Source organism: Doryrhamphus excisus, chromosome 3 (assembly GCF_030265055.1).
Source record: "Doryrhamphus excisus isolate RoL2022-K1 chromosome 3, RoL_Dexc_1.0, whole genome shotgun sequence".
NCBI classification, from domain to species: domain Eukaryota; kingdom Metazoa; phylum Chordata; class Actinopteri; order Syngnathiformes; family Syngnathidae; genus Doryrhamphus; species Doryrhamphus excisus.
Genome location: NC_080468.1, coordinates 3,579,563 through 3,606,822, shown reverse-complemented (window position 1 = coordinate 3,606,822; position 27,260 = coordinate 3,579,563). Strand labels below are relative to the sequence as shown.

General features: G+C 43.7%; 1 protein-coding gene and 1 long non-coding RNA gene across 17 annotated transcripts; one reads left to right on the top strand and one right to left on the bottom strand.

The window, feature by feature from the left end:
- The first annotated feature begins 2,293 nt into the window (after positions 1 to 2,293).
- greb1l (GREB1 like retinoic acid receptor coactivator) lies at positions 2,294 to 23,367 on the top strand. 11 transcript variants are annotated; one of them, XM_058069175.1, is made up of 34 exons: positions 2,297 to 2,570; positions 4,351 to 4,443; positions 7,809 to 7,968; positions 8,084 to 8,254; positions 8,496 to 8,672; positions 8,766 to 8,942; positions 9,029 to 9,151; positions 9,300 to 9,422; positions 10,784 to 10,921; positions 11,013 to 11,138; positions 11,522 to 11,659; positions 11,962 to 12,147; positions 12,337 to 12,636; positions 12,709 to 12,837; positions 13,183 to 13,317; positions 13,489 to 13,686; positions 14,334 to 14,514; positions 15,471 to 15,660; positions 15,950 to 16,086; positions 16,161 to 16,503; positions 16,577 to 16,692; positions 16,755 to 16,987; positions 17,059 to 17,603; positions 17,843 to 17,948; positions 18,018 to 18,167; positions 18,242 to 18,390; positions 18,472 to 18,633; positions 19,768 to 19,972; positions 20,062 to 20,224; positions 20,518 to 20,742; positions 20,818 to 20,959; positions 21,041 to 21,241; positions 21,323 to 21,461; positions 22,183 to 23,367. In XM_058069175.1, the coding sequence occupies exons 3-34, from the start codon at positions 7,812 to 7,814 to the stop codon at positions 22,344 to 22,346; spliced, it is 5,829 nt and encodes a 1,942-aa protein (XP_057925158.1). In that variant the 5' UTR covers positions 2,297 to 2,570; positions 4,351 to 4,443; positions 7,809 to 7,811; the 3' UTR covers positions 22,347 to 23,367. The 11 variants fall into 11 exon arrangements, 10 of the variants coding, with proteins under 10 accessions (XP_057925158.1, XP_057925151.1, XP_057925155.1 ...); XM_058069168.1 differs by having other exon boundaries at positions 15,450 to 15,660; positions 17,843 to 17,954; XM_058069172.1 differs by having other exon boundaries at positions 2,298 to 2,570; positions 15,953 to 16,086; positions 17,843 to 17,954; positions 20,515 to 20,742.
- LOC131126535 (uncharacterized) lies at positions 6,359 to 19,332 on the bottom strand. Of its 6 annotated transcripts, none has more exons than XR_009129190.1 (7): positions 19,281 to 19,332; positions 19,067 to 19,147; positions 17,864 to 18,661; positions 17,034 to 17,614; positions 13,159 to 16,078; positions 9,313 to 9,398; positions 6,359 to 7,980 (listed from the first exon to the last, which is right to left on the bottom strand). It is a non-coding gene; the product is annotated as an uncharacterized LOC131126535 (long non-coding RNA). The 6 variants fall into 6 exon arrangements; XR_009129192.1 differs by having other exon boundaries at positions 6,361 to 7,980; positions 13,159 to 17,614; positions 17,864 to 17,902; positions 18,501 to 18,661; XR_009129187.1 differs by having other exon boundaries at positions 6,362 to 7,980; positions 13,159 to 17,614; positions 17,864 to 18,011; positions 18,486 to 18,661.
- Positions 23,368 to 27,260: the final 3,893 nt, after the last annotated feature.

The following is a 27,260-nucleotide window of genomic DNA, read 5'->3' as shown; positions in this document are numbered from 1 at the left end:
AAGTAATGCGCTGTTTGACTTGGCTATCCAGAGCATTTCTTCAAAATTGTTGCTAGTTAGCAGGATCGCAAAAAAAAAAAAAAAAAAAAAATGCCCACATTTAATGCCATTCAGCACTTGCTACCCTACAAATTAGCTGATTTTTGGGCAAAAATAATTTTATTAAAAATGAATTTTTTTTAATTCCCCACAGAAAACCATAAGTCTCTTTGTTTTCCGGGCCTTGAACGTGCCATAGTTGTGTGCTTATTTTTGAACAAATTTTTTTTTTGCCAAAAATAGTTTTATAGCCAAACAGTGAACCTAACAACCTAGTCCAGGGGTCGGCAACCCGTGGCTCTGCAGCATGCAGCTCTTCAGCGTCCTTGTTTGCTAAGCCCGTTGGGTTGATTTTTTTTTTTACACCACAGTGGAGGAAATGTGCATTTTTGAAAAGAGTTTTAAATATCCGACTATCTATACTGCATTCTGACTGCGGATTGGATGAGCCAGTGTGTGCCCTTGTCCTGTTTGTTTGGCTACGTTAGCACAAGTTTTGACAGTCAACCTAGCCCCAAAACGTCCTGGGAGGTGAAGTTAATATATTATTGTTATGTACATCAGGCAATTATGGACGGATTATGTCAATGTGGCTTGGAGAAATGCCTGTTCTCACTTGCTAGCCTATAGCCTACAATCTGACAACCAGGCTAAAGGCTATACCGTGAATCCATCGTACATTATCTTTCATTAGTGGTGAGTACCTATACATTTCATCATTACAAATGTGTTTAATAAGTGTCTGAGGGGATATTTAGGGCTTATGTTGCAAGTGAACAATGGCAATTGAAGAGAGAAGTGGTGGGTTATGGAGCTGAATATCATCTAATAACCATAGCAGTGGCAGGGTGGAAGTGAGCCATATGTCCATTTTTTTATGGGCCTGAAACATAATCTTAGTAATATATTTACTTAATTGGGATATTTTTTTTGACAAAACGCTATGTTTTTGATGCAGTTGCCAGTGTTCAGTGTTGGAGTATTTTTTTTTTGCATAGTGATTCTGCAAAATGTCGAAAACTAGTTTTATTTGTGACATTTCAGATTTTTCCCTATGCTGGCATACACATTTAATTTGAAAGTTTTTTAATGTTCATCATCAACAACTAAATGTGAGATGCTAGAAAACGAGGAAAACTGGTGCACAGCCAGGTGTTTACGTTGTGTTAATGCCGTGAGATATGTTAGAACTGTTCTTTTTGTTTGAATGACATCATCAGTGTTGCAAACTAGAAAATGAGGAAATCGGCATGCATGCTTCACATTTGGAAGTGTTGTCATTATTAGGTAATGATGTAGTTTGGCAGGATTTACCAAACTAAACATTTTAGAAATGTATCTTGCACTTTTACTTTTTACCATTGTGACATTGGACATAATTGGGCACAGTAATGTGTGGGTCCCAATCCCAATGACAATGTGTTTGTATCTGTGAAGGTCTAAAATTTGGTTTAGCCTTGGTGGAGGTCCAGGCTCTACCGAGTGCTATTGTAGTCTTTTGAGAAAGCATTGTATAATCTGTGGAAGCGTGACACGGCTCACATTTTAAAGTAAATAAATAACTATCAATAATTGTGGAGTATTTCCTTGAAATTCCGGAATATCGCTGCAAGATAATGTAAATCACGCACGTAAATAACCACCTGTTGCAGCTTGGGCTTTTTTCCGTTTATTTATTTTGGCCAGATGAGTCCCTGGTATTTATAGCAGGAGTAAAAGCCCTCCACCCCCAGGTCAATCCTGAGCAAGGCCACGATGACAAAATGCTGCATCTGACCTGACATTCCAGCTTCTGATAGATTCTCTTACCCCCCCCCCCCCCCCCCCCCACACACACACACCCCAACCTCCCTCCACCTAAAAGGGCTAATCGATTCAAAATCAACCCCCTGCCCTCCATCTCGCCCACGCTGGATGTCATGGCGTGCTGGGGGTCACGCGTGGCGGACCGCCGCTATGATGGGGGGCCCTTCTCTTTTTCTTTCACATAGCCCTTTCCCTCCTCTGCATCTCTCCATCCATGCTGCCTCCCTCCTCGGAGCATCTGTCACCATAGGGGGTCATCAGGCCCGAGATGAATGAGCCCTTGGTGGATTGTCCACCTCCTCCTTGGCAAATGGCACAAGACAGAGGAAGGCACTGAGGGTGGAGGGGTGGAGGTGGGAGATAGGAGGAGGACGATGGGGGAGGGTCTAGTATGTGTTTGTTTGCATGCAAGCAAGAGAGAGAGAGAGAGTGAGAGAGGAAGAGGAGGAGGCTATGGGATGATTCCCATTGCTTGCCTGCCTGACTGTGACTGTGTGTGTGTGTGTGTGTGTATGCACGTGCGTGCGTGTGTGTAGTGTGAGAGATGACTGAGGTGAGTGGACACACACAGCAGCAGCAACAGCGAGCAGGGACGCCCCAACACATGCTGCCTGGACTTCTACCAAGGACTTTACTCCCGAAGATGGACTAAGCTTTGGGGATAAAAATACGTTGGAATTTACCACATTTGGGGATTTCTACCAAGTTGGAGGAAGTCATGGAAGGTAGAGAAGAAGCAGATTTGTATTTATTTACGATTAATATTCATGTTACCTTGCTGCAGCGTTAATGAGGGAAGCTTTTAGCACCTCATTTACAGAATGTGGAGAGATGTTTGTCCTTTTTTGCATACCTCCCATCCCCCTTTTTTTCTCTTGTCTTTTCTAATGTTAAGAAGTGCTCTTTCCTACATTTCACATAACAATGAGCCCGAGAGGCAGTCCTGATGCTTATCTTCTTTTTATTTAATATATGTGCATGCTTGTTGCATGCTTAACTGCACCATAAGCCATTGGACCTACTTAAAAACATTGTTTTTTATCTCTAATTTCTATAAAACACGTAAAAAAAGGTGGTGGTTTGTAATGCTAAGGCAGCCTCAAATGAATTGAATTCAGCTCCTTTGCCTCTGCTCTAATGTAATTACATGGGGGAAACAAAAGGGGACTGCTGGCAAAAAGAAGAAGGATACTAAATTGTTGGATTAAAATATCTTTCATTTAACTGTATTCATGTATTTGTATATTTTTTTGGAATATTTTTATTTTAGTAATTAGATTTTTAATTAAAAAATGGTGATGTTTTGAATGTTGCTTTTCTTATAGAAAATCATTAATAAAGTCTAATGAATCAACTATTATTTCTTGCCTATTAAATACTGAACGCTTATATTTCTAATGAAATGAAACAATAAAATATTAAATAAAGCTTAAATGGAAATAGTGACATTATTGCCTACAGGTAATCAAAAGTTCAAAGATAGAAGGGGAAAGAAACACTTTTTACTTCTTAACATTTGATTAACCTCGAATCTACAGATAGAAATTGACCTTAAATGGAGAATATTATATAACCATTGCTGTTAGTTGGCTGATTTATTCAGCAGTGCTGTTGTGGTCCTAAGCGCATTTCATCCTAAAGTCATTACTGGAAAAACTGGACGCCTTGAATCGCCTTGGGGCAAGTCTCGTATCGGCTCTTTCGATTTTATGGCCTGCTCATCTTTTGGAGACATTTACGTCTCCTGGTGAGATTCCAAAATATTTCCAGACTGCCCTCTTAGGATTGGGTTTTTTCTAGTAGCTTGAACTTGCATTTATTGGCCAGAGGGCCGAGCAAGGACAAAAATCCTGGCTTCTCGCGTCTTTTGTCAGCAATTGACTGACTAAAATGAGCTTCCTGGCTGACACATTGACTTCTTTTAACTCCTGCCTTTGATTGGCTCTATCAAGCTGGCTAATCATTCACAACACCCGCTCCGGTGTGCTTGGTAAAAATGCAAAAGTGGCTTGTGTACACTGGCTGTTTGCAGGACTTGGACCCCAGAACAGACATTCGCCCGCAGCACGCACTCACCAGTGATGATGGGGTCAATTGTGACAGTCGGCATGGGGGGGAACTTTGCTTTGTGTTATGTCAGCGCCTGAGTGGTTAAACAATACTCCATCAAGGGGTCAAAGTAGCGCAATAGGTTGATTGTGTGCAGTCACACAAACTAAAACATCCTATAGCGTTTAGCCCCGAGGGGAGGGTGAGGTATCACATAGCATCTCCTTAACCCCTTGAGTACAACCGTCATGGCTGTCATGTTTGCAAGTGCACACATTCATTGTTCTTTGGACCACATTGTTGCATGCAGACACTGTAGCAACGTGTTTATATGAACTGTTTCTAATATTTTGTTGCTCCCACGTTTCAATTTATTATCACTACTATATGTGAGCTAATGTGCAGTGTGTGTCTGTGTGTGTGTGTGTGCGTTCTCCCCCACATGTCGGCTCTCAGAGTGAGATGTCTTCACTAAAGCGCTGAGAGGTGGCGACCCAGCATGTAGCGGAGGAGAACAAGTCCCTTCACGCCTGCCAAGAATCTGACCACGTGAGTCGCCTTGTTCGTACAGTGACCATGAATCGAATGGATGTATGGCCATTGGAGCACATTGTCTTCATGGCCTTTAAACTAAGACAACTAAGACACTAGGAAACGCTCAACGCCTTGTTTAAACAACAGGATCCGAGCTAAACCGACTTTACAAAATAAAGCTCAGCCTACTTATTTCTGTTGAGAAATATGAGCATGTCAACATGCTGAAGTCAAAAACACGCCCTCAGCTTACAGAATTTGAGCAGATGCATTCAATGTTTCCAGACCGAGGAACCGTGTTCCATTCACTTTCCACTTCCCAGTGATGTTTCAGTAATGTTCACTATTATGGGATAACTTTGTCACCTACAGTTATCAATGTACCACTCTCCATTGTATCTATATTGTATTGCATTTACAATGAATGATGTCAATGTAACTTTGCCAGCTTAGGAAACCCGTTCCAGCACTATGTCGAACTTAATGATGAAGCACTTATAGATGCCATCCTTTGCCGTTTTGGGGAGCCCAACTCCAATCACATGGTAGAGTACAGAGAAGAAGAATGAAGTCCTAACTCTGTCTATAAGGCATTGCAGTGTTTGCAGGCATTCTCTCATTTCCTACATCAAACTTGGTGGTGCCTTTACTTAGCATTAGCATATGGTGTTGCTGGTATTGGAACAGATAATGTACTTCCTGTTGTGAAGTCTTCTGCAAACAGTTTAGACTGCAAACCAGCTGGCCTTGAAATACTTGCACCCTCTGCTGGTTGTTCCTAATTTTCCTTGCCCGTCTTTAAGAGTGACCTGCTTTTGCTGCAATTTTAGCTGATAACGTATAGTTCCTGTCAGTTTTCTTCTTGTTGGGGCTCTGATTTAACAACCACGCTTAGGCTGCGGGGTCACATTCATGCAATCTGTCGCTGCCCAGAAGCAGGAGAACGGCCTTGACCGCTCCTCTGATTGGCTGAAATCAAAGACCCTTTCCTCCCTCCTCTCCCTTTTGCGTCTTCCATCGATGTCGCTCTTTGAAGCGCCTCTCCCTTGTAAATGCGTGATCCATTAAATGTCGACCACCGTTTCACCTGACAAGCACCCGCTCGCCTCAGCCACCGACCGAGTGACATCTCAGAAACATCCGTTGGCGCGACCTCTGCCACAGTAATGCTTTGTTTTAAAGCGCGCAGGTGATAAAAGGTCGCTATGCATGTTCACCAAGGTTAATGACAAATCTGTCCACTGAGGCTTGAGGGTCAGCTGGGGCCAAACCGGCCTCCGGAGCCTTCTTTTGACTTGACAATTGAGCAGACAGCGGCTGCTTAAAAAACGCCCTCGGGCCCTCATTTTCTTTCTTTCTTTTTAGCCCATCTGTCTTTGTCTCCACGTGCAGCCACCTTCCTGCATCAGTTAAGCAAGAAAATACTGTAGTGCGGTTCTGTTAAGCTGCTTATCTCTCTGACAGGACAATCAGCCACTGTTAATCTCGTCTTTTGTCTAGCCTGCTCAGATTCCTCCCCAGGTTGGCTCTTAGGTAAACGCAGGGAAACCTGTCCAGGCGTAGGCAGAGGGACTTGTCAAAAATGTAAAGTATCTGCGGGGACTTAACTATTTGCTACCACTTGATAATTGCTGACATGTTCATTGAACATTACACGTAGTAGATGACATTTCTTAATTAACTTTATTATTTGAAGTGTTTTTAAATCTAATCTAAGAGAGTCTAGAATGAGGAAGGAGTGTGGCAATTTCAGATACGTTAATTAATATACTTTAATTTCCAAAAAAAACAACATTTAGAAAATATATTGTAAATTGTATCCGTTTATTGTAAAACTGGTGCTACTGGTTTGTTTTTTATTTATCTGGATTACAGATATTAAATTATATTATGTATTATTTATTTTTATTTCAAAACCAGGTGTCTCACAAATGCATTTTATATGATTATTTTCACTATTTTTGGAATTAGATTTTTAATTTAAAAATTTTGTTATAGAAATCCATTAATACTCAAATCAATTTTAAAAAACGTATCCTACCAAAGTTTTGAACAAACTCCAATTCATCTTTTTTTTAATCTTATCATCATTTCAAATATATAATGTTTATATTTCTAATTAAGTAAAACAATGAAGCTTAAATTGAGCTTAAATGAAAATAGTGTCATTATAGCTTGCAGGTGATCAAAAGTTTAAAGATGGAAGGGGAAAAAAGCAGCATCTGCCTGAGGTACTCTAATTTTTGCAAATAACGGTGGTTTGAAATTTCAAACGTATTTTTAGTGGCACACATGTTGAGGATGCCACCAAAAAGGCCCACACACGAGACCTGACAGATGTCCAAGAGTTGACCCTCTTTTGGGAGGGAGGGGGTGCAGCACACAGTTGACAGGAGCAAAAAGAGCCAAGATATCCTAAACCACTTCCAATTAAAACTGAGTAAAGTCTGTTTATGCAGTTTTATGCAGTAACATAACATGCATGTTTTTGGAAAGTGGGAGGAAACTGGAGTCCCCGGAGAAAACCCACGCATGCACGGGGAGAACATGCAAACTCCACACAGATGCCCAAGCAGAGAATTTGATCCACGTCTTCCCAATCTCCTGACTGTGTGGCCTACATGCTAACCACTCGACCATCGTGCGCACCCTAAAACAAGTGCTTCTCAAATAGTGGAGCATTAGGTGTGGAGGACTTTCAATATTAGTGAAAACCAGCCAGCATGTCTTAATTTGTTGTACTCAGCATACAATTTGAATATGCTTGTATGTGTCACTGACAGAAGTAATGGCAGGCAGAAATTAAGTAAGAGTCACTGCCCTACAACACACTTATTTTGGAACCTAAATTGCGTTTCAAATAAAACAGGATGAAATGTCACATAATTAATAAAAAGTTTCATTTTACAAACAAGGAATAAACACAATAGCCTTCAGTATAACTGTAAACGAACTGTATACGATTTCAGATCACGAGACGCAGTGCTTTGGTTCTAGAAGAATGACCGTTTTTCTGTCCGTCCTTTCGCTTTTAAATATTTGGTTTGCGAGACTAACTTCTCACTTTAGAGCCAGTCTATTTTATATTGTTCTATTTGAAGATTAATGGCATAGGAAATGGATGGATCATTCCCGGCAAGTAAACAAACTAATTTTTTGTGACTTCACCGCGTTTGCTGTCACATTAACCGTAATAACAGGAGTAATTAACGCAGGCAAACTGCCGCTGTGATCAGTCTGCAACCATGACCGTGTTTTTACTTTCATTGGTCATTGGTCCATAAAGGGCCATCACTGGCCATCCGCCATTTGGTATGGAACTGGTAATCTATCAGCATGCATTTCTAGTGTAATATAGAAATGTATGTTTTACTCCTCAGATCATGGGAAACTCATATGCCGGGCAGCTGAAGTCGACTCGATTCGAAGAGGCTCTCCACAATTCTATCGAGGCGTCTCTGCGCTCCAGTAGCGGCGATCCACAGCCCATCTTCACACAGCTCTACCTGAAGCCGGAGCCGTATCCTGGCAAGATGGAGGGTCAGTGGTGTACTGTAGGAAACATGGAGGAAACATTCCATTTAGTTACATGCTCTCACAGGAAGGATGCTATCCATCTGTCAAAATGATGCTATCATCGTTAATCTTCTACCAGACGTGAAGCCAAAAGCTGACCTCCAAGGTGGCGAGCTGCCCGGCCATGAACTCCTGAAAAGCCACTCCTCCAACGACCTGGAGGAGCTGGAGGAGGAGGACGAGGACAGCAACAGCCCCCCGCTCCCGTACCTGCAGGCCCCCGCGCCAGACGGCTGCTGTACACTCGATGGTAATCCACTCAAATTATATGACGCTGTCTCGTCTTGATGAAACGTTTGGGCCTCTTTAAGTATTCGTCCATTACATATCACTGGCTTAAGGTACCAAATATGGTTCCTTTCTTGATACACAAGGTACTGAATATGGTTCATGGTACTTACGGTGACGAATATATTAGCTTTGATAGCACAGCTGCTTCTCATCCCGACCAAAATGTGAGTAATTCAAATAAATGAACACGTCCTACTCAGGATTCTGCCAGGCTGGCAAAGATCTCCGTCTGGTCTCCCTGGCAACGGAGCTCATTGATGTGCCAATGGGTTTTGAGCTGATCGGCGCCAAGTCCCCCAGCGTCCCTGAGCACATCCTGGTGTGTGCCGTGGACCGACGCTTTTTGCCGGACGAGAACGGGAAAAATGCACTTTTAGGTCAGCGTGTTCCCTGTAACTGTTGCATGCATGAACATTTTGTGTCTTCTTTCCAGCATTTTGTTTAACAATTTTCCTCTTCTGGGCTGTCAGGTTTTTCAGGGAACTGTGTGGGCTGTGGTGAGAAGGGCTTCAGGTACTTCACCGAGTTCTCCAACCACATCAACCTCAAGTTGTCCACGCAGCCCAAGAAGCAGAAGCACTTAAAGTATCACCTGTTGAAGAACTCTCAGGGTGCTCTGTGCAAAGGACCCCTCATCTGCTGGAAAGGTAGCAAACTGACTTCATTTGTGCATGACCCAATGAAGTATTGATATCAACACACTTGTTTTGTTTGTTTGCCAACTTCTCTTCAGATTGTAAAACACGTCAGTTCTCTAGCTGTGCATCAACGTCCAAGCCCAGCTCATCCTCATCGGTCAGTAGCAAAGAAAACGGAGGAACCAGCGGAAACGGTTCATCTCCCTTTTCTCTCTCAGGTGAGCTGCAATACAAACTCCACAACCTACTGGCATCTAATACAGTAGTGTGGAACCGCACTGCTCGGCATTGAATTGAAGCACTGAATGCATACTACATGCCTTAATAAGCCTTAAATCCCCCCTTCTGTTTCCCCCCCGCCAATAGATTCTCCACCTACCAGAACGACGCCAGCCTCTTCTGTCTTTTTCGGCACTCAGGACCTGAGTCGAGAGTGCAGTTTCATCAAGCCTTTGGCCTCCACACCTGGAAACAAGACACTACCAATAGGTGAAGAAGCCTCCTGATAATAACATGCACTCACATGCATTCACTCCTGGGGATTTAGACCTGCATCCAAGTGTCACTTCAGTGGCAATAAGGTGCACTCAACCTTATTGTGAAAGGTTGCCTAGCTACAAGTCTTTGGCCGAGCATGTAGGCCACACAATCAGGAGATGAGGAAGAATTTGCATATTCTACCCGTGCGTGGTTGGGTTTTCTCCGGGTTTCCTCCCACATGCTAGGTTAATTCGCGACTCCAAATTGTTGTGAGTGTGAATGGTTGTTTGTCTATATGTGCCCTGTGATTGGCTGGCGACCAGTCCAGGGTGTACCCCGTCTCTTGCCCGAAGACAGCTGGGATAGGCTCCAGCATACCCGCTATCCTAGTGAGGATAACCGGCATAGAAAATGCATGGATGGATGGACTTTGGAGATTAACATGTGGCTCTATGGCTTGCGTGGACGCACACATACACATGTACACTCAATAGGTTGGGTGTTTTTTTTATATATCGGAATAGATTATTCCAATGATAAGAAAATGACTTATACTGGTATAAATGATAAACATAAACAAGCCGAGTTAATGACGGGATATACTGTATAAGATGAATCAAATGCTGTCATCATGTGAAGGAACGTTCGGTTTTTATTTTCACCACATTGTGTTTTGTGGCTTTAATGTAAGGAATGTAGCTTGTCTTAGCCGTAAATACATTCTCCACACACACAGAACACACTTCCGTGACCGTACTTCAAAATAAAAGCGCCGTTTGCGCCATGTCTGTGTAAACAAAAATATAACTTCCATAGGCAGTTGGAATTGCATGGGTGACTTCATCACAAGCACAGGCATTACAGTTTGTTGAAGATTTAGTATCAATGTGTGCAGAGGCTGACATCCCCTTCGAAAAGTTAGCCAGTTTGTTACCAATAAATACATGTGCTTTACAATTTCATATATTCAGTATATTTCATTAGATGGATTAAGGTTAGTGTCTTTTTATACAAGATTCCACTGAATTTACATTTTATATCATCATATCATGATACATGACATCATATATGCTAACGTCGCTATCGGCCAACCCTAACACACACACACACATACATGCACGCACACTCATGGATCAATACCAACGGGAATGCTCTAATGACTTTTGAAGGTTTTGCTATCCATTATCCCCTTTTACGAGGTTGTGTGATATTGACAGACAAACGTTATGCATGCTGATCAATGTTTTAGTGTATTGCATACAATGTGAATAAGTTCAAATATTCATGTATTCCTCACTTTGGAAGATTATATTTACCTCATATTGTGGCTTGAATTCTGTAATAAATAGATTTTCTGTATGATTTTCCAGTTCCCACAGCTCTAAGGGTAAACGGGCCGACCAATTGCCTGAGTATTGAAGGGCATCCTCCTCTGCTTAGCCCCTCCCAAGTCACCCTAGGGCCTCAGAGTCAAGGGTATCGAACACCCGACTTGGGAGACAGTCCAGGTCAGACTTCCCTTTCCTGGTCAGATCATCCAGTACTTTGTTGCCTTCCGTGTTTAAAATGGGTTTCTGTTTTTTTTTCCTGTTTTTTCAGTATCCTCCGCCATGAACTCCGGCCCTCCCAAAAAGCGGCATCGAAGCTGGCATCCCAGCTCCATCGTCCCTGTCCCTCTCACAGCCGTCCCTGTTCCAGCAATCCGGCCTGTCGTTTGCTCTCCAGGTTGGTTTCCAGAATGTCACCCGGGTTAGAATGCCAATCCACAAGAATCAGAGTAAAGCTTGACCCTAATGTGTCTGCTTGTGAACTTGTGTCATTTTTGCAGACGTACGTAGACTATTTTGTTAATAATCATTTCCAGTCTGGTTTGAAGATGACACAACAACATTGCTGACGTTCTGTGAGGTCATTAGGGATGATTCCATGGAGACTCCATGGAGATGGAGCTGCTAGAGAGTTAGGAATTATTTAAGAGCAAAAAATCCCCATAATAATCAAAGACCACATAACTGTGATTATGCCATCATTGCACATGAATTGTTGGGTAAATGTATCTGATGTATCTAATCCCAGTATTGTTATCTCTGTGTCTATTGTACAAACAGGTTCCGTATTAGGGGGTCTGTCTCCTCAACCACCGGGGCCGGGTGTCATTCAACCGCAGCCAGTCAGTGCTGGAGGGACGGTTATCGTGCCGGACAACCTACTCAACTGCGCAGGAGTTCGCCCTGTCATCCTCATTGGTACCAGACTCCTATGCATCTTGTAATCATATCGACACATGCCGGGAATCTATTATAAGTACTATGCCTTTTACTGAAGCGCTGCGTTTTCATGCTGTGCTCAGTTTGCTCTTGGATGGCACTGAGGGTAGCCTCGTTCTCCTTCATCTTACAAGTGTGTTGTTCCGACTGATACGTTCAGTGGTTCAATATTACATAATGGAGGAATGTCACGTTGACCTAACACAGTCGCACTTTTCCTTGCAGCGTTTTCTCCCCCCACTGCATTGTTGACACACTGTTGTTTGACGGTGTCTCTCCAGGGCATGGCATTCTACCTTATTTCTATGGCAATGTTGGGGATTTGGTCGTGAGTCCACTGCTGGTGGGTTGCTACAAGAATAACCAGTTGACAGAAAAAAACTTGGAGACATTGGGCCTCAGCAGCAGCCAACTGCTGAGCGTGGAGACCATGATTCTGCTCACGTTACAGTATCTGGCACGTCTAGGTGAGCCGCAAAACACACACAAATGCAGTGTACAATCCTAGCAGGCTAGCAAGGGCAATGACCTCTCATTCTTGTTTAAATACCACCCAGTAAAACAAATATACAAGCTAGGTGTGCGCGTGTGTTCTTTAGAAGCCAATTCGTCACCTTTGAGTTTGCATCTTACTCACATTTTGATGCTTCTTGCAGGCCCAGAGCAGATCCCCCTTAGGGAGGAGCTGGAACAAATAGTTTTGAAGGCCATGCTCTGTTGCCCCTGCGGTCCTGCCATCTCCCCATCACAGCTGCCCTGGTTGGCTCGACTGGAGGCCAGCGTCTCTGGGGGCACTGTCCAGGTGGTGGTTACCCATAATTCCCTAGGGGAGGGCATTTGCGAGTCACTGCGCACCCTCAGCGAGGGTCCCCACCCCCAGCAGTCGCTGCCCACCTACGTGGTCATCATATGTGCCTCCAAAATGAATGGAAATGAGTTCTGCATGTTGGTCTTAGGTACGTTCAGAGCTTTTCTCGTGGATCATTATTGTGACACATGCTCAGATTTGTGACATGTGTCCACCACAGGAAAGTACCAAGCACGGGCTTTGGCAGAGGGCATGCTGACTACCAACGAGTTCCTGAAGGAAATCAGTTATGAGCTCATCACGGGGAAAGTCAGTGTATTGGCGTCTCACTTCAAAACCACCTCGCTAGGTAAGTGGTGTCTCCACTATATGCAATCTTTTTGTGTTAAATGTGATATTTGTGTCAACTTTAAACTGCATTGATCAGATCTGGAGTCAACTCGGTTTGACATTACTGTTTCCAAACCTGCATGCACAAAGTTTGTTTAAATAAAGCTTGGCAGATATAAATATTTAAATATCCTTAGTCGATCAAATAAGCATCAGCAATAATGATGCAGATTGCTTATCAGCCATGCATGTGTGTTACACACCATTGTGTAATATTCATGCTGCTGTGTGTGTTTGTGATCATGTTCTCATCTGGCTGAACATTTGCCTCGTGTGTTACCATGGTGACTGCTTGTTTTCACAGGGGACAATCTGGACAAGCAGCTGGTGCGGTATCAGCGGCGACGGAAAGGCCAGGTCATCCAGCCCTTCCAGGGCGATGTCACTGACCACATCCATTCGCAGGAGTCTGCCAGCATGTCACCACCTGCAGACAGAGGTGAGGAACTTAAAAACGATTCATTTTGACTTTTGAGCATAGAATGAGGCAATATTTATACCCAATGCACGACCTTGCTCTCTAAAATAGACATTCATTTATGATTCGTCTGCTATGCTGCTGACGTGTGTTGCAATCAATGATGGATCTCTTCCTTGTTTCTTGCATCAGAGCTGCTCAGTAAGGTCTTCCAGATCTTTCCGACCCAACTGAGCGTGGCCCGCCGCCTCCTCTCTCAGGTCTGCTCCATTGCTGACTCAGGCAGCCAGAACCTTGACTTGGGGCGCTTTTGTAAAGTGGACTTTCTGGTTTTAGTCCCGCCCTCTCACATTCTAGTAAACCAGACGGCACAGCGCATCCGACAATCAGGTATGCAACCAAAACATAGACTTCAAAGGCATAGAAGGAAATGTATACGTCCTAGGTTCCCAAAGTGGGGTACACCTATTGTAGTAGGGGATATGTTAATAAAAATGAAAAAGAATTAGCGTATAACACTTGCAATTAAAAGTGGGCCTGAAGGCCTCACGGTGCAAGGAGAACGGAGCAGAAGGGAGTATGAAGTTGGTCATTACTGTGTTTGCATCTTATGAACAAATAAGTAAGCTTGATAATTACTTTGTACATTAAAAGTGAAGATTTCATTTATATTAGTTCCTATCCCCACACAGCACACATGTGAAAAACAGTCAGCATCACCCTGAAAATTAGGCTTTATTGTTGTTTGTATGTATTTCTGTACTTCGGATCTACTGCTTTATCTATTTAGCAGTGCTCATGTGAAACGTTCTCAAAATGCAACCATGCAAAATGCACTTCATTACTATAAAATGAATGCATGTTTTATTAATTATTTATGCGCAAAATGTCAAGTTAATGAAAATAAAAGAGTTTGTTTTTTAAATGTGTAGTAGTAGTACATGGCTTCAGGTCAGATGTCTGAAGGGGTACGCGGCTTTAAAAAGTTTGGGAACCATTGGTATACATAATGTGTCATTCCCTCCCTTTTCAAACAGGTGTCCTCGTGGACTTAGGAATGCAGGAATCCGGCTTGGCTCAGCAGAAATGCGACAAATACGTAGTGCGACTGGACACTGATGTGCACGTTAAGATGGAGGCCTTCATGAGGAAAGTCAAACAGAACCCATACACACTGTTTGTCCTCATCCACGATAACTCGCATGTTGACCTGACAAGGTACGAGACACACTTCTGAGTTGTTATGGCTGCATGGTTGGCCTTGTTCTATTTTTTCAAGATGAAACCGAAGGGGAAGAGGAGGAAGAGGGTGAACAAACACAATGGAATGACGTAGAAGTAGGCATAAAAGTTGGTCAGGTCATTTTGAGTTTTATTTTGCAGGCTCCTCCTCCTCCTGGCCAATGAAAATGCAAGAAAAGGGACATAACCTCAATGTGACCCCTCAGTAACTCAGTATCCTACCCTTTTGCACAGCAGAGACGGTCATTGTGCATAGGTGTATGAGAAGGCATTGAGCGTATACAAGTAGAAGAATATGATGATATAATGGTGGCGCTTCTGCTGATTGAGGGGGCTCTGGGCCACTCAGATTATGTGTGTTAGGCTTTTGTCCGTGCTGAGACACATATACACACATCTTCGGAGTGACCTAGAGTCCCTCATTCGTCAAAGACACACCATTGTAACCTGATATTGTTCTGGTAAATAGCCAGCCATATATGCTCAATGCCTTCTGGTACACCTATGCACAATGACGGCCTCTGCTATACAAAAAAGGGTACTGACCAACTGAGTTACTGAGGGGTCGTGTTGAGGTCATATGTCTTTTCTTGAATTTTTACAAATAGAATAAAGTTTTCAAAAATCAAAAACTCTGTTTTCCTGAATCTTTAGGGTTTATAGATTAATCCAGTCCAGATTTGAAGAGTCTAGGCCAAGTGGTCTAATATGGACTAGGGTTTGAAGGGGACAGTACATCCACACTAAATTTACTGAACAAGCTGATAAGATCCAATCCAAGTCTGCCCTTTCAAAATTGATATTTCTGCATGTTGGGATGGAATCGTGCTGTATTGGATACTGTATTTTTCAAATTCAATAATGCTAGTTTTTCTATACTTAATGGCTTTTGACAAAAAACCACGTTCCAGTCTTTATTTTCCCCCCTCTAGCGCTCTGTCGGGCTCTGTCTGCCACGGTGAGCTGCAGGGCCTGGCTGACCGAGTGGTCAACTGCCAGGAGGTCCTGGATGCAGTGAACCTGCTGGTTCTGCAGGTCAGCTGCTTCCCGTACACGCTGCAGACACACCAGTCCCGCATCAGCGTGCACAACGAGGTGCACTGGCCCTTGAATGAAAGCCTGGTGAGGGTGAATTGATTTTCACAATAGTCTGCACACAGTAGGCTAATCATCGCGGTGGTCCAACTGCTCCACCTCGTGGACAAACACTGCACTTACTTTCTTGTGATAAGTTAAGGTTAAATAATTTGTTTCATCATTTAAGTTTGATCTAACCTTGTATACAAATGACAACATAATAAGCTCCTTGGGGGAGTACAGTAATGGGCTATTGTTGATGTAGTAACGGAGAATGTGTGCTGAGTACTACTAGTATCAACAAATGTGTTTTGTTGCATGCTTATCTTCCTAGCAGGGGGCGGCCCCTTGTGATGAATTGGTCTACTTCGGCCTTGGGGACTATAGCAGATCCCTCCAGTGGGGCGTGGCCAGCCCCATCCTGCGCTGTGACGATGCCTTCGAAAAGATGGTCCACACCTTGCTGCAAAGGTGAGAAGCCACAGAGCGCAAAGACAACTTCATAATGATAATGTGACAAATGAAGTTTTTATTTGTGTCACCAGACACCCACACCTCCACAGCATGGTGATCCGCAGCTACCTGCTCATCCAGCAGTACACCGAAGCCATGATGGCGCTCACCTCTTCACCGTCCCTGAGAGATCACATCACACCGGAGACACTAGCCATGGTGGAGGACCTGATCAATGCCCCGGGCAGGGAGGGCTCCCAAGGGCGGGGCCACATGCTGCTGGTTCGTGTGCCCTCGCTGCAGCTGGCAATGCTGGCCCGGGAGCGACTGGAGGACGTGCGGGACAAGCTGGGTCTCCAGCTGTGCTTTGCCGTGCTGCTGGGAAGCCCCGCCTCCGAACTAAACCTCCCTAGGAACTTCACCAATCGCTTGCGAGTGAGGAACCACTGTGGATTTGTTAATAACAACCACCAAGATGCAGTAGTTATTAAAGGGCTGTGTCCTGCAGGCATGGCGCGGCTGTGACAATGAAGACTGGGTGCCGCTAACGTACGAAGATCTGGAGGGTCTACCCTGTATCGTCATCCTGACAGGGAAAGACCCTCTTGGAGAGACCTTCCCCAGGTAATCCCTACATGTTCACAAAGTGTTGGATTCATATGACGTCACATCTTTCACCTTTTTAGGTCTTTGAAGTACAGCGATCTTCGCCTAATCGACTCCAGCTACTTGACGCGTACGGCACTAGAACAGGAGGTGGGCCTGGCCTGCACCCACGTTTCCATGGGGGTGGTCCAGGAGCCCAAAAAGATGACAGGCCCTCGGGAGTCCGATGGGGATAAAGCCACCACCAGCATGAATGATGGCGATGAGCTGGAGCGACCTCAGAGCAATGGCAGCGCAGCAACCAGGACCTCTGGTGGGTCACCGCCCTTGTCTTAAGATGTAAATATGTTGATACTTACAACTTCCTTCTTTTTACTCTCTCAGGCTCTTTGGTAGAGAATGGTGTCAGTTCATCAGATGCCGCAGATTCCCTCCATAAGCCCTCCACGTCTACCTGTCCACCTGAGAGCATCAACACATCCAGTTTCAAGCAGGAGTGTGATTCCATGGGAAGCCAGCTTTCGTCCAACCCTCCCATATCATCCAATGCACCCGCGTCCCTTTACTCCAGCTCTTCCTCCTCATCCCCATCCCCGTCCTCTTCCTCCACCCAGCGGCCCAGCCAGTCCACACAATGCGGCCGCAACCCAAAACCTGTCCGTGTTTCTCCAAGGACCGTCATAATGTCACGAGCAGCATATAACTTGTTAGCGGGCGACTCAGGGAGCCAGCTGTCCTCCTTCTCACTACTGCCCCACGCCGACGTAGCGTGGAGCAGCCCCCTGAGGCCCCCCATCACACAGAGCCTGCAGAGTGAAGAGCAGAGCACCTACTACCGACAGTGGACAGTCGCCAGGCAGCAACACGCCGATTACGAAGCTCCACCTGTACCGCACCCTCGACGTCTACTGCTCAGTGGGCCCCCACAGGTAATATGACACTGTACAATAAGGCAAGTGGTACAGTGCAGTACAGTGGTAACTTTTGTACGCCCTGATTTACATAGGACTTGGTGGAATTTTTTTCCAAAAATATGCCTCAGTTTATCATATATGGCTCTATGAAATCTATTTTATTTTTTCTGTTTCCATTTTTTAAATTCAGTTTTACACTTATTTTACAGATTCATGACAATAACCAAAGTTCCACTGTTCCGCATTTTTGGCAGGTGGGGAAAACTGGTGCCTACCTCCAGTTTCTACGTATCCTGTTTCGGATGCTCATCAGACTGTTGGAGGTGGACGTGTGTGATGAGGAGGAAGAGGAGGAGGAAGGTGAAGGTACAGATCACTGACACATCGATGCAGAGTTTTGAGTGGATTTTAGATTGTTTAACTCTGCAGAGACACATGAGGTCGCAACACCGATAAGTACCCAGTGGCCTGACATCGAAGACATCCGCAACATGCCCTTTGACCCCAACCCCCGAGACTCCAAGTTCAAGAAGGCTAGCCCAGTCCACTCTGACAAGATGCCAAAGCTGAAAGTGAGAGGTGTGTGCTATAGAAAGTTCACCTCTGTGCTTTATCACATCTGCGATGCATTCAAACATTTTTTTTGTTATCAGAAAGAAAGAAGGAGAAAGAAGAAGAAAGGAGTCAAATGGAAGGCAAACAGGAGACCAAGTCGATACGCCTCACTCAATACGCCGCTCACAATGCCTTTCATCACTGTGAGCAGTGTCACCACTACTGTGACGCTAGCCCTGCCACACAGGTCAGTCAGTGCACCCCAAGCAGCAATTCTTATCAAACATATCCGACATGTCTAAATATCTATCTGTGCTGTGTGCCACAGCTGTCCGAGTGTACCTTCCACACTTTCACCTTCTGCTCGTCCATGTTGGGGGAGGAGGTCCAGCTCCAGTTTGTCATTCCCAAAGACAAGGAGCAGCACTTTGTCTTCAGTCAACAGGGCAGCCACCTAGAAAGCATGCGTCTGCCTTTGGTCTCCACTAAGGTTGGTTTCATTTGCTTGACCAGTACACCTAAGAAGAGCAAAATAAAAAGAAAAAAAACGCTGCTTTTAAACTGTCTTGGATTGACATCATCAGAGACAATGGTTAAGTATGTTTACTGTTGTGGGTGTAGTTTACAGTGGTGTAAAACTGCACTGGAGACTAAAATAACCAAACTTTACAGTGCCGATCAGAAGACATGTAAAATCATTTGAAGCAATGAGAATGAATACCTCTGCCAAGAATGGTTATATGCTATTTACTAGCTAGCTAGTGTGAGCTAGTTTAACTAGCTAGCTCGTTTTAGCTAGTTTGTTCGAAAAATGTTAGCTAACAAGGTTTATTTGCATGATTACACTATAGTGGTCAAACCCATTTTTATATGTATGTACCAAAGAATAAGACAATAATATTTAAATGTGAAGGATAACGCACCTTTTGTCATTTATTTCAGTCACATGAACAGCACCGTCCCACCTTCCTTCTCATGTTGTTTTCTCTGAAACAGGAAGTAGCCTGATAACAAACAAACAAACATTATTTTCTTCACTTTTTCACACGTTGGTCCCATTCTGTTTAAATAAACCCAAATTCTGTGCACGGTGGTGCATGAGCTAAATAATATGTCATTTATTTTTCAAGAACTCACCCTTTCACCTTTTTTTCAGTGGCATACAAGAGATTTAAAATGGCTTCCTCCCTGAACCCGGAAGTAACCAACTAACAAAAACAAACATACAAAGACATTTAATGGCACCATTAAGTTACATATAAAAGAAAACAAAGTCATATTTTCTTCAGGGTGGTGTATGGAACAAACAATAAAATACGGTACATCTAAATTTAAAAGGTAAAAAATAAATCAGCTTTTAATAATTTATTTCAGAATGGTACAGTCCACCTTATTGCAATCAAAATGGCACCCTCTATGAACCAGGGGGTAACCTGCTAACTAACATAGGAACACATTTAACACTTTTAAAAAAGCAATATTTCCCTTTTGTAGTTATTCTTATGTATGAGGATATTTTTAGCTCATTTTATTGGGCAAATGTACCAAATGAAGTGTCCATTAAGTGTATATTAGTATAGACAAGCTTAGATATCACTTTCTGCTTCAATTCTTGTGTCTTCAGGACCCCGATCTTTTGAAGAGCCCCATCTTCACGCCGACGACGGGGCGCCAAGAGCACGGCCTGCTCAACATTCATCATGCCATGGAGGGTGCCGCTCACTTGCACATCCTGGTGGTCAAGCACTTTGAGATGTCCCACTACAGGAAGTACTGGCCCAACCACATCCTGCTCGTCCTGCCTGCTATGTTCAACAACTCTGGAGTTGGTCAGTGAGGTCACCCTTGTATTTATGGTTTGCAATTATTTTATCAAAATAGTGGAAATGGACTTACATAGCCTTTGTATGGGCTCAAGGGGCCGCTCGCTTCATGATCAAGGAGCTGTCATACCATAACCTGGAGCTGGAGAGGAACCGATGGGAAGAGCAAGGGGTCAAGAGGCAAGATGTTTGGCCTTTCATCGTCATGATGGACGACGCGTGCGTTCTGTTTAACGCCCAGAAGCCAGCCGAGGGCAGGTAAAACCAACTTTGACTACATTTTTTTAATCAGCTACAGGCAAAATCCATTTATCCATCCACTTGGCATGCTAACGTTGAATACTGCTTATAAATGGAATATAACATGACTGACTCCATAACCACTGTAGAATACTACATATTACAATTTCAATACTTCACAGGGGACTGCTTTGTAAAAAAATTAATACATACATTTGGACAACACACTTTTAACACACTATTATGGGACCCTTAAAATATGTTGAACAAAACTGACCAAACTGTATCTACTTCTTGTTGTGCCACAGCAGTGGGCCCGAGGGGGGCTCTACGCTCACCAACGTGTCTCTAAAAATGGTCCTGCAACACATGGAGACAACCCCCAAGATCTCCCTTTATGCTATGTGCGGCACCCGTAAGTGGAGTAGCGCCCTGGCTCGCAAAACCCTCCGACAGCCTTTCAGTCGGTGCCACCTGCACGACTTTGTCCTTCTCAATGTGGACCTCACCCAGAACGTCCAGTACGACCTCAACCGGTGGGTGATGAATGGAGGTCGGTGGGATCTGTGTAGTGGTGTGGTGTGCTAATGCTCGGTTCTGGTGGTGTGCAGGTATAGTTGTGAGGAGGTGGACTTCAATCTTCGGGTGAACAGCAGCGGGCTTCTGCTGTGCTGTTTCAACAGTTTCAGCTTGATGAAGAAGCACATTCCAGTTGGGGGGAACCAAGACTTCATGGTCAAACCTAAACTCATGGTGGGTAACATCTCCATGCACTGTTGACTTGGCTTGTTTCAGTTGAACATTCCTCCCTGACTATGTGCTGTTTTGCTACAGGAAATAGAAAACCCCACCCTAATCAGCCCCTCCCAGTATGTCTGCGCCCCTGACAGTGAGCAGACCCTGCTGGATGCCCCTGCCCAGTTCCTGCTGGAGAAGTTTCTACAGAGCTGCAGCCACAGATTGTTCCCCAAAGCTATCCAGAACCCAAACAACCCAGTTCTGTCCATCGACAGCTACCTCAACATCAGCCCGGAGGTAAGCTGCAGTGTTGAGTTTTCATGCTATGAGAGAAAAGTACAGTAGATAAACATGCATGCATGTTTTTGGATGTGTCAGATCTCCGTGTGCTACATCAACTCCCGCCCACACTCCACCAACCTCAACCATCAGGGTCAGGTGTTCAGCGGCTTACTGCTGTACCTCTGCGACTCATTCGTTGTCTCCGGACTCCTCAAGAAATTCCGCTTCCTCAAAGGTGAGATTCATGCACACTTCAACTCCTGGCCACAACATTAGGTACATTTTATGATGGTACAACTGGTACAAACTGGGTGATCTAAATTGTGCAGGATGGACCTTGTAGGAGGTCAATGTAGGCTAATATCTAAAAGATATCTAAAAAAAAAATCAACAACTTACCTTTGTGTTGTAGGTGATCAAGGTTTAGATGTATTAATGATTAATTTTAATTAATTTTTTATTTTTTTATTTGTTTTTTAATTTTAATACTTTTTTTTTAACTCAAATGCCCTATGCCAAAGACATGTATATATATGTACATCTTTAATGTTTTTTGTGTACGAAAAGCAAAAAGAGGCGATGATGCAACTGCACAAGGTGGCAGAAGTGCATTTTATAAGACCTCTGCGTGTATCTTTCCCAAGTAATAAAGCTTCCTCAGCAAGCAGGAAGTGGAAAAGCATGGAGGCGTGTAGCGTGCACAAGGTTTTCCATGTGCATGAGTTCAGTTCCAAATAGATAGATGGATAGACTTCCTTTATTGGCATTGCACAATTACACAGCAGTGAAATTGCCAACGAAATGTTGTTGCCTTGGCTCCCGTATAATAATAAATAATAATAATAATAAAAGTAAGCTTGTAATGAAACTACAAGCACAATAATAAAGATATAGTAAACCGCTCTGTTACAAATGACTTACAAAATGACCGCTTTGTCATGTGACCACATCCACAGGTGCCACCCTGTGCGTCATCTGCCAGGACCGGAGCTCACTGCGTCAGACCATCGTCAGGCTGGAGCTGGAGGATGAGTGGCAGTTCCGCCTGCGGGACGAGTTCCAGACGGCCAACTGTAGCGAGGACCGCCCCCTCTACTTTCTGACTGGCCGCCATGTTTGAAAAGACCAATGTCCCATTCCACAACCAAACCAGCATTTCTTGCCATTCCAGAGGAAGGTCAAAGGTGGCGCCAGAGTCCCACTCATGTTTATGGCTCCGCTTTGTAAGTTTGTCTTAATGTGACTATTTGATAAGAATGTACATGGACTTTAACCACAGTACATCCTACACTGGACGTACGTGTTTATCTCAGGGTTTTAATGTGGACTTACAGAGAAGGGCAAAAAAAAAAAAAAATGTGTTTACTTGCGTTACTTGCGTTTACTTTTCTTGGCACCAAAGACATCCTCTTGCACCTTTTTCTTGTTTTCCCCGTCATGCCTTCACAGTCTAACAACTCCAGTTTCACGTCACTGCCTAGTCGGAATACAACCATACACGCTAGATGTGTAGTGCACAACATAGTGGTGACCTAATGAAGCATCCAACCACCGTTGAAGTTCTTGTTACACACGTTGAGCCTACAGATATGTCCACCTAAATGTCCCTGCCCCAAGCCGTCCACCCTGGTATTGATGGCGGTAACTAGCAAACAAAGAAAACACACTGAATGTTTTTTTTTGTGCACAGGTTTTGTAAAGAATTGACTTTACATAACATATCATGCATTGCAAGGGACCAATAAGAAAATATTGAGGCGTGAAAGGAAAGGAAATAACCAAGAAGCGAGATAATTGGACTACTGTACTGTTTAAAGCATTGTTTACATTATTATTAATATATTATATCATCCCCTTTCACCCGTAGAGGGTTACTGATGTTGTTTTGTGCAACTTTAACCAGTATATTTTGGTGTCTTTTTATGCAAAGGCGAGAAGAATCTACCTAGATGTGTCCTTAACCATGTGTCTCTGTCACCCTCTAGTGCTCTGGAGGGCCACTCTTATTTATTTCATTATTTTTGGACTGATAATCATTAAAAAAAAGTATATTGATATTTGATTGCATGCTGAGCTCGCTGACGCCGAAGAAGTGCGTCCTCTTGCTGAAGGCTTTGCACACGGACCCCCCCTCCCCCCCCCCCAAAAAACCAAACAAATGATTGTTGAATCTACTGAATGTCACTGAGGCGGAGGAAGAGTGAACTTGCACTAACAAGTTGCCAAAGCAAATGGAAACTAATCAATTTAACAACTCCCAAAAACGAGACTGATGACTGAATATGAGATGGTTTCACACAAGGTGGAATAATATGCAACTTGCTCACACAATCTTCACAGAAATGTCTTTTTAAAAAGCAGCACAGTGGTAACCTGTGTGCCTGAGTGATCTACCTCATGTTGACCATGTTGTGCTTGCAAGGCTGTGACGTCGCATCAAAGCCACGCTGTTGTTGTTGTTGTTGTTATTGTTGTCCTAACTTTAAGAATGTAATAAAACATGGCTAATGTTAACACTCTTTGTCTCATTTTTTAAATAATCACCTGTCTTTATTTAATTTTATTGAAAATCAAAGCTAGCATTAATATCTTCACCTATACAACATGTTTCTCTGGGAAAATATAGATAAACAAGTTTTTTTCCACAGAAAAATAATAACTATAAAAAATTCCACAGAAATTTTCAAAAAGGAGATTCCAATAGGAGAGCAGACTTCTATATTATGCCACATTTTAGGGTGCAGAATCCATACAATTTGTGTCGAAAACATGCCTAAAACAAAGTGTGTCCGACAATGAGTGCTCCTCCTCGGGCAGGCTAGGTTGGAGGTGCCTACTCTTTGAGTTCAAAGATGGTAAGTCAGGGGTCTCCAGCCAGTAGCTCCTAAACACTTTTCAGTTAGCTCTCCAAAGACTTTGTTCATTTATTATCAACTCCTATACCCACTAAAGTGAAAAGTGGGGTAAATTCATAATTAGGAAGCACTTTGGCCGTGTGACCAATCACAGAGGAGTGGGCATGCCCGGAGGCACAAATTAAAACAGACCGTTTTGGTGGGAAGCACAAATCCAAGGAAATACAGCTGGAATAGGTGCAGATTCTGGAAGCTCTGAAGTTTCTGTGTGGGTTATTGTGTTTATCTGCTCTATAGAACTCAATACAAAGGGTCTAAAAATGAGCATAATAGATCCCCTTTAAATGAAAAAATGGGCTCAAAATAATGTTGACCATATTGTTTATTGGTAATAATTTATAGGACACTTTTGTATACATGCTTGCATGTGTACATTGTGTATTAGTTGATATAACAAATACATTGGCAAATACATCCAATTGTTTATCTCAGTAAAATAATCACTGGTCTCCCGCATTCCACTATTGCTATACTGCCATGGCATGAGCTAAAGAAGTATGATTAAACATAGAATTATGTGTATGGATAAATACACATGGATATTTATTACATACTAACACATCAAATACTTTTTGTAAGCTATATTTTGTAAGCTCAAAACTGTTTTATTGATTTAGTAATGAAGTGCCTGAATATACTGAAGTACATTATAAAAATAACTGTTTTATCAATTAATCTATGAAGTGAGTGAGTGACCTCAAGTAGGTCATAGAAATAGTGCTTTGTCAGACAACGTTGCTTTAAGTAGGTGAAAGGGCAGTAAGCAACCCAAAGATAAACCCATAATCAGCTGGCACCAGCCGGAGTCAGCAGCCAGATATGGTCACAAAGTGTAGCCAAGGTATGCAATGTCAGTCTGGAAGTCATGTAATTATTACATAATGAGTTGCTAAAGGTTCTCCCCGTGCATGCTTGGGTTTTCTCCGGGGACTCCGGTTTCCTCCCACATTCCAAAAACATGCTAGGTTAATTGGCGACTCCAAATTGTCCACAGTGTGAATGGTTGTTTGTCTATATGTGCCCTGTGATTGGCTGGCGACCAGTCCAGGGTGACAGCTGAGATAGGCTCCAGCACCCAGTAAACAAATGAGACTTCATTCATTCATTCATTTTCTACCGCTTTTTCCTCACGAGGGTCGCGGGGGGTGCTGGAGCCTATCCCAGCTGTCTTCGGGCGAGAGGCGGGGTACACCCTGGACTGGTCGCCAGCCAATCACAGGGCACATATAGACAAACAACCATTCACACTCGCATTCATACCTATGGACAATTTGGAGTGGCCAATTAACCTAGCATGTTTTTGGAATGTGGGAGGAAACCGGAGTACCCGGAGAAAACCCACGCATGCACGGGGAGAACATGCAAACTCCACACAGAGATGGCCGAGGGCGGGGACCGAACCCTGGTCTCCTAGCTGTGAGGTCTGCGCACTAACCACCAGACCGCCGTGCCGCCCCAAATGAGACTTGACCCAAAAAAATATCATAACCAAGATGTAATAGAAATAATATTTTTTATTTCCATCTAGCCTTCCAGTTTTGAGTACCCTGGAGACCATTTATTTAAACGAAGAAGAGCAGGGATGACTCGTGCCCTCGTCTCCTTGTCCTATGTGGACTGCTGCAGGCTGAAAATAGCTTGTTACTTCACACTGTGATGGAGGTTGATGGAAAGTGAGTGCTGACATTATACCTTGTAATTGAAATAGTGTCCATAGGAACCCTCCTTGACCGTGTCCGCACAGAGTGTATCCATTACACAACACTGCCTAAGTATACTCTTGATAATAAGTACTACTTTGTGCTTATTGCACTTACAATGCACATCATACTGCTGAGTGGCTAATACGGTCATGTTGCCATTATTATACACATACTAAGGAGGTCATACCTTACTGAATGTCCTGAGATGTCAGGCATGATTGTTGGATAAAAAATGATTTTGATGCCTATCTGAGCCAAGATGACTGAGAAAGAAAGATCTTTCCTATATAGAATTTTATTTTAATTAAATGATTAACTGCAAAACATTCATTCATTCATTCATTTTCTACCGCTTTTCCTCACGAGGGTCGCGGGGGGTGCTGGAGCCTATCCCGGCTGTCTTCGGGCGTAAGGCGGGGTACACCCTAGACTGGTCGCCAGCCAATCACAGGGCACATATAGACAAACAACCATTCACACTCACATTCATACCTATGGACAATTTGGAGTCGCCAATTAACCTAGCATGTTTTTGGAATGTGGGAGGAAACCGGAGTACCCGGAGAAAACCCACGCATGCACGGGGAGAACATGCAAACTCCACACAGAGATGCCCAAGGGTGGGATTGAACCCTGGTCTCCTAGCTGTGAGGTCTGTGCGCTAACCCCTAGACCACCGTGCCGCCCACTGCAAAACATATCTAAGAAAAATTGTCTACTTATAGATGCATATATAGATGCATTAATATAGATATATTATGCACTGGGCGGCACGGCGGTCTGGTGGTTAGTGCGCAGACCTCACAGCTAGGAGACCAGGGTTCGGTCCCCGCCCTCGGCCATCTCTGTGTGGAGTTTGCATGTTCTCCCCGTGCATGCGTGGGTTTTCTCCGGGTACTCCGGTTTCCTCCCACATTCCAAAAACATGCTAGGTTAATTGGCCACTCCAAATTGTCCATAGGTATGAATGCGAGTGTGAATGGTTGTTTGTCTATATGTGCCCTGTGATTCCAGGGTGTGCCCCGCCTCTCGCCCGGAGACAGCTGGGATGGGCTCCAGCACCCCCCGCGACCCTCGTGAGGAAAAAGCGGTAGAAAATGAATGAATATTATGCACTGCACATACATTATTTCTCAATATTTATTTTGTAATACATGTAATGGGCATATTTTATGGCATGAGTAATTTGATGTCATGAAAATGATATATGTATTATAGACGTGTGCGTTCCTAAAGGCATGATGTGGCAGCAAAATTGACCACCACCACCCCCTTCCTGTTTTCAGTCACGTCAAGAATCACAAGGTGAAAGTAACTTAAATGTTCATTTATCCCTTCCATTGATCCGTGTTCATATCAAAGTGTTTGGTGTTAACATTTTTGGCTTTCTGGAATGATTCATTGGTTTTACATTAT

Excerpts from the sequence above, each read along its gene's own strand:
- greb1l (XM_058069166.1), top strand. The coding sequence starts at position 7,812 with ATGGGAAACTCATATGCCGGGCAGCTGAAGTCGACTCGATTCGAAGAG. Across the intron at positions 8,943-9,028 it reads ACCCCTCATCTGCTGGAAAG|ATTGTAAAACACGTCAGTTC; the intron begins GTAGCAAACTGA and ends ACTTCTCTTCAG. Across the intron at positions 11,660-11,961 it reads TCGCCCTGTCATCCTCATTG|GGCATGGCATTCTACCTTAT; the intron begins GTACCAGACTCC and ends GTGTCTCTCCAG.